General features: G+C 39.7%; 2 protein-coding genes across 2 annotated transcripts; both read left to right on the plus strand.

Moving 5' to 3' along the window:
- Positions 1-422: 422 nt before the first annotated feature.
- LOC104210443 (uncharacterized) lies at positions 423-1,352 on the plus strand. Its single transcript, XM_009759342.1, has 2 exons — positions 423-758; positions 849-1,352. The coding sequence occupies exons 1-2, from the start codon at positions 423-425 to the stop codon at positions 1,350-1,352; spliced, it is 840 nt and encodes a 279-aa protein (XP_009757644.1).
- A 2,083-nt stretch (positions 1,353-3,435) lies between these two features.
- LOC138878426 (uncharacterized) lies at positions 3,436-4,165 on the plus strand. Its single transcript, XM_070158103.1, has 2 exons — positions 3,436-3,735; positions 4,115-4,165. The coding sequence occupies exons 1-2, from the start codon at positions 3,436-3,438 to the stop codon at positions 4,163-4,165; spliced, it is 351 nt and encodes a 116-aa protein (XP_070014204.1).
- Positions 4,166-6,813: the final 2,648 nt, after the last annotated feature.

Here is a 6,813-nt window from a genome sequence, read left to right on the forward strand (position 1 = left end):
TAGATGTCGTCTCAACATTATCAGTGCAGATTTCTACATTGACCAACCAAGTCAATCAGATGGCCTTGATTATCAACAAGAAACAAGCACAACAGGTACAACAGGTTCAAGTGTTTTGTGAAATATGTGGAGAGGGTCACACGAGCGACATATGCCCTGCTAACCCAGAGTCTGTCTGCTTTGTGGGTAATTCAAATAGGGGCCAAACAAACAAATATGGAAACATTTACAATCCCAACTGGAGGAACCACCCAAACTTCTCTTGGGGTGGAAACCAAGGTACTCAGAATAAATACAGGCCTCAAGCACCTCAACAGCAATATAGACCACCTCAGGTTGAACAACAAGCGAGTCCAACAAATCACCTTGAAGACATGTTGAAAAAAGTGATGGCTGAGCAGCAAGCCCTTTCTTAGAAAGTGATGGCTGAACAGCAAGCCCTCTCTCAGATATTTATGGCTGAGCAGCAAGCCCAAGCCACAATAATGAGAAATTTGGAATGCCAAATGGGACAGCTTGCCAGTGCTCAAAACACTAGACCAGCAGGAGCTCTTCCAAGTGACACTGAAGCTAATCCTATGGAATCCCTTAATGCCGTGTCGTTGAGGAATGGGAGACAATTAGAAGAAGTTCTGTCTAAAAAGAGGAGACATGTTACTTTTAATGAGAGGACAACCGCTATAGAATCAACTTCAGAAAAATCTAAGGAGTCAGAGAAGCCAGCTGGAAAGGCGATGGCTGAGCAACCCCCACCATTGGTTGCAAGGCCACCACCTCAATTCCCTCAAAGATTTTAGAAATTAAGGGATAACGCCGCATATAAAAAGTTTCTTGATATTTTGAAGCAGGAGCAAATTAATATTCCATTTGTTGACATCTTACAAGAAGTACCCAAATATGCAAAGTACATCAAGGACACAGTGGCGAATAAAAGGAAGCTGACCGAGTTCAAAACTGTGGCACTCACTGAGGAGTGCAGTTCAAGAATTCAAGGCAAGTTACCTCAGAAATTGAAGGATCTAGGTAGTTTCACTATTCAAATATCGATTGGTAAACATGCTGTTGGGCGAGCTTTATGTGATCTTGGAGCGAGTATCAATTTGATGCCACTATTTGTGTTCAGACAGTTGGGGTTGGGTGAGCCATGCCCAACAACAGTTATCTTACAGTTGGCTGATCGCTCCATTTCTCATCCTGAAGGAGTGATTGAAGATGTGTTAGTTCAAGTGGGTTCTTTCATATTCCCAGCTGATTTCATTATCTTGGACTACGAGCCTGATCAGGAAGTCCCATTTATTTTGGGGCATCCATTCTTAGCCACGGGCCGAGCTATTATTGATGTTTGTGAATGAAAGATGACGATGAGAGTAGGTGATCGAGTGGAGGAATTCAATGTTTATAAATCACTCAGGTTGCCAGCCCACTATGAAGAGCTATCCATGATTTCTATGGTGGAAACCGGTGCTACATCATTAGCGCCTTATATGAGCCCTATAGATCCTCTTGAACGAGGTTTGATTGGGGATGAAGAAGATAGTGAAGATGAAATGATGGGAGAGATTGAGCAAGTATTTGATATGTCCTGCAATTATATCCATGGGTTTGGAAAATTTGAGGAGTTGGACAGACCTGTCACTCTGACCCCTCCTAAGTCATCTATTGAAGAAGCCCTAAAGCTAGAACTTAAGCCTCTACCAGTGCACCTGTGTTACGCTTATTTGGGGAACTCTGAGACATTGCCCGTGATTATCTCCTCCAGCTTGACTAACACTCAAGAAAAAAAATTGCTCAAAGTACTCCGTAAGCCTAAAAGGCTATTGGGTGAACTATTGCTGACATCAAGGGAATTAGTCCATTCTTATGATGATTGCTTGAGGAATTTAAGCAAGGTGTTGGCCCGTTGTGAAGAAACAAATCTAGTACTGAATTGGGAATAGTGTCATTTTATGGTACAAGAAGGCATCGTGTTGGTCACAGAGTATCTAGGAGCGGCATTGAAGTTGATAAGGCAAAGGTGGAGGAGGTTGAAAAATTACCTCCGCCTATTTCAGTGAAGGGTGTCCGGAGTTTCTTGGGACATGCGGGATTCTATTGGTGCTTTATTAAAGATTTTTCAAAAATTGCTACTCTGTTATGCAGGCTGCTTGAAAAGGATGCAACTTTCAACTTTGATGATGCTTGCCTCAAGGCATTTGAAGAACTTAAAAAGAAGTTGGTGTCTGCTCCCATTATTGTGGCACCTGATAGGTCCTTACCATTTGAACTTATGTGTGATGCGAGTGACCATGCTATTGGGGCAGTGCTAGGCCAGAGGAAGGACAAGGTGTTTTATTCTATCTACTATGTGAGTAAGACTCTTGATAATGCACGGCTGAATTACACCACCACTGAGAAGGAGTTGTTAGCTGTTGTGTGGGCCTTTGAGAAATTTCGGGCATACTTGGTGGGAACGAAAGTCATAGTCTATACCGATCATGCAGCAATCAGGTATTTATTTACAAAAAAGAATCTAAGGCTATATTGATGCGTTTGGTGTTATTTCTGCAAGAATTTGATGTAGAAATACGAGATCGAAGGGGGACAGAGAACCAAGTAGTTGACCATCTATCAAGGCTGGAAAATCAAGATCACGTGGAGGAGGGTGGCCAAATTAAAGAAGTATTTCCTGATGAGCAACTTTTTGCTATAACCCAAGACCCTCCCTCATGGTACGCAGACTATGTGAATTATCTTGTGAGTGGGGTACTTCCTCCTGAAATCCAATCTGAAGCTATAAATAGGTTTCTACATAATGTGAACTTCTACTATTGGGATGAGCCATATTTGTACAAGCAATGTGTTGATCAGTTGATGAGGAGATGCATTCCAAAAAATGCGGTGGGATTGGTGTTGTATGACTGTCATGCTTCACCTTATGGGGGGAATCATGGAAGAGATAGAACAGCTGCAAAGGTACTACAATCTGGTCTCTTTTGGCCAACTTTATTCAAGGATGCTCATGCATTTGTTAAGAAGTGTGACCAATGTCAGAGAACAGGAACAATCACAAGGAGGCATGATATGCCTTTGAATAACATCTTGGAGGTTGAGATCTTTGATGTGTGGGGTATAGATTTTATGGGACCATTCCCATTGTCCAGAGGAAATAAATACATTTTGCTAGCAGTTGACTACGTGTCGAAATGGGTAGAGGCAATTGCCTTGCCAACAAATGATGCCATGGTGGTAGCTGCATTTGTGAAAAAGAATATATTTTCGAGGTTTGGGACTCCACGTGCCTTAATTAGTGATGAGGGGACTCATTTCTGCAATCGGATGTTGAATAATCTTCTAGCTAAATATGGAGTCCGCCATAGAGTTGCTACAGCATATCATCCTCAAACAAGTGGGTAAGTTGAGGTGTCGAACGGAGAAATAAAGCAAATCTTAGAGAAGATGGTGAGTTTGAATAGGAAGGATTGGGCTGCGAAGTTAGATGATGCCTTTTGGTCGTATAGAACAGCATACAAAATGCCAATTGGAGCGTCGCCCTATAAGCTTGTTTATGGGAAGGCATGTCACTTGCCTGTTGAACTTGAACATAAAGCGTATTGGGCCATTAAGAAGTTGAACATGGACCTTGATGCCACGGGTGAGAAAAGACTCTTGCAGTTGAATGAATTAGATGAGTTCATACTGCACTCTACGAAAATGCTAAGCTATATAAAGAGAAGACTAAAAGATGGCATGACAAGCGTATTAAGCCACATCACTTCGAGTCAGGCCAATAGGTATTATTGTTCAATTCTAGGCTAAAGTTATTTATTAGGAAGTTAAAATCGATATGGTCAGGCCCTTTTGAGGTGGTAAGAGTCACTCCTTATGGTGCAATTGAGCTGTGAGCTTTAAATGGTGAAAGAAAATTTTTGGTGAACGGACATAGAGTTAAGCACTATTGGGGAGGAATAATTGATTGTGAGAAGACCCAAGTTGTACTCGCTAATGAGGAAGCGAGGTCATGCATCATGTCGCGACGTTAAATCAGGCGCTTGTTGGGAGGAAACTCATCTTTAATATTTTCTTTAATTTTTATTTTTTTAATATTATTGTTGTAGTATTTGTTTTTGTTTTGTAGGATTATAAACATATGAGGCAAAGTCATTGGAAAAGTGCAAAAGCGAGTTAGATGTTGAGGACTAAGTGTGGGGTGCCCACACAAAGGACTATGCCTGGGAGAAGTCTGAGTACTCGTGAGCCGTTATTGCTTCGGCCTTTGGCCTTTCAGGGAGTTTCTTGTCCACTCTTGTTATTGTTTTGCTTTATTTGTGCATTGAAGACACTGCACTCTTTTAAGTATGGGGTGGGAAAATTCTCTAGATGATTAGTAGGATGTAGAATTGTGTAGTATTTTAGTAGCTCGAAAAAAAATTGAAAAAAATAAATAAATAAATTTATTTGGACTTGTCCCAACGATGGATCTCCTAGACAGCTTTCTTGAGATATTTAAGTCTAAAGAAAAAGGAAAAAAGATTCTCTTTGTAGGTAGTGTAGTAATTCCCCCTTAGTTTTTCTTTGTGTCGCAGTTCTTTTCCAAGGGTTTTGTTTGAACCGGGTGTAGGTAGTTTTATTTTTTTAGGATAGAAGCCATGGTGACGTGAATTGAATTGAAGCAATCTCTTTTAACCTTGTCATTTTGAGAATAGCGAGTACTTTGGTGGTGATGCTTAGGTTCAGTTTTTGACTCTTATATAAGTACCTTAAATTTTATGATTTTAATGTTGCTTAACTTCTCTGACTAGAGTGTCTTGATGAGTCCAATCCTGAGTGAGTTATGTGTCATGCGTGTGTAAGGTTTTGTGTTATTTTGTGCATTGCATTTGATGTCTAGAACTTGCCCCGTGTGTTTGCAAAGCGAAATAGTAGTTTTGTTCAGTCTTGGAAGTGATATAGGCGTTTCTTTGTTGAGCCATATAAATATTTTACCCACCTAATTGTTATGTATCATAGTTAACCTCTTTGAGCTTGTAATCTTGTTTCTTTGGCAACCACATTACAAGTTTTACCCATTTGTTTGAATTAACCATCTATTTGAAACTTTTCACCTCTCATGGGCACTTGAATTGTAATGAATTTTGTAAAAGTTAAAGTGTGGAGTGGTTGGTTTGGCTTTTGAGTGGAACTAATGAATACGGAGAAAGGTGCACTATTTTGAAAAAGTAAGAGCCACATAAATTGAAAAGAAAAAAAATTAGTTGTATTGATGTGAAAATATGTGATAGTGGTGACTCTTCATATAATTGTGCTTTAAAAAGTGGGGAGTTAATATATATTAATGTGAAGGTGGAGTTATGATTTGACATAAGTGTGGGGTTTTCAATGTTAAAATGTATGTATTAAAGTGCTTAGGGAGGTATAGTCACTCTTATATCTAAATGTATCATACCCGTCCCGCAGCCTACATTACAACCAAATAAAGTCCTACTTGATCCTAGACTGAATCAGCTCGATTAGTAGAGTAGTACACTACGGGCAAGCCTATGGTGCATCTTTTGTGGCATATGAATGTTATTTCTAAGAGTGAGTGAATTCTTTCTATCTTGAGTTCATAATTGTTCTTAAATTTTATTGTGTGGAACTACTCTCTTTTGTTGTGTGAGGGCACTTGATTCATGAAGGAAAGGTAATTTCAGTGACCTCTATGTTAGAGTAAGTGGGTGAGTTGCGAATAATGTGTGGTACTTGTGAGTCAAACCTTGAGGTGAAGATGTTCTTGTGCTTAGTCTATTTTGAATATTCTTGGTGTGATGAGTTAGGAGAATTGTTTAAAAGGGTCGTGTCTATATAAAGTGTAGTATGATTGCTCGAGGATGAGCAGTGGTTTAAGTGTGGGGTGTTGATGATAGGCTATAATTGTGTATTTTAGTTTCTTATTACACTCTAACTTACTTCACTTTAATTGAGTTTGAGCTTTAATCGCTAGTGTTCTGCCCTAAATATGTGTTTTATGCCTGTAGGAGTGATTCCGATCTATGTAGGCGTTATGGAATGAATTCAAGCGATTTGGAGCTTTGAAGTCTGAGTAAAAGCCCAAGAAATTAAGTTGGGATTGTGTTCGAGGATCAACGGATAATAGTTAAGAACGAAACGAAGAATCGAGCAGACATACGACGCATTGTCTAGTAAAATGCACATAACTTTTCGCTCAGAACTCCGTTTGGGTCCACAATAAATCGTTGGAAAGCTATTCGAAAGGTCTACAACTTTCATGTTTTGAATTTTGCAAATTCTCACTACCGCGCCACATGGGACGCCGCAGGGTGCGGCACAGCAGTGTAAAAAATGGCCTGACAAGAAAAATACAAGGCTGTTGATAATCTCCACTAGCACGTCGCAGAGCCGGAGTCCTATTTCGCGTAGGAAAGGGTGTTTCGTTTGGGCCCGACACTACATGGTATAAATACATATAAAACGCTATTTTGAGTACTTTTGGCAGAGCTTAGACCTGGAGACGCCACTTTGGAGGAAAAATACACACAAGAAACATCCAGGAGCAAGAACATCTCAGATTTCTTCATCTTTTCTAGTATTTTCAATTATTCAAACATTATGCAATTGTTTGCTAGTATTATGAGTGGCTAAAAACCCATTGTTCTGGGGTTGTGATTTATCCATGAATATTGTTGTTTAACGTTGACTTAACCTCGACTATAATTCACTAATATATGGTTGTTTCTTCAATTCTGTGATTAATTGCTTAATTGTCTGGCCAGCAGTTATGTTCTATTTACTATCTATGTTATGCTTGGAAAAGCCGTGTTTAGATTAGAGAAGAAT

This window comes from Nicotiana sylvestris, chromosome 9 (assembly GCF_000393655.2).
Source record: "Nicotiana sylvestris chromosome 9, ASM39365v2, whole genome shotgun sequence".
NCBI lineage: Eukaryota > Viridiplantae > Streptophyta > Magnoliopsida > Solanales > Solanaceae > Nicotiana > Nicotiana sylvestris.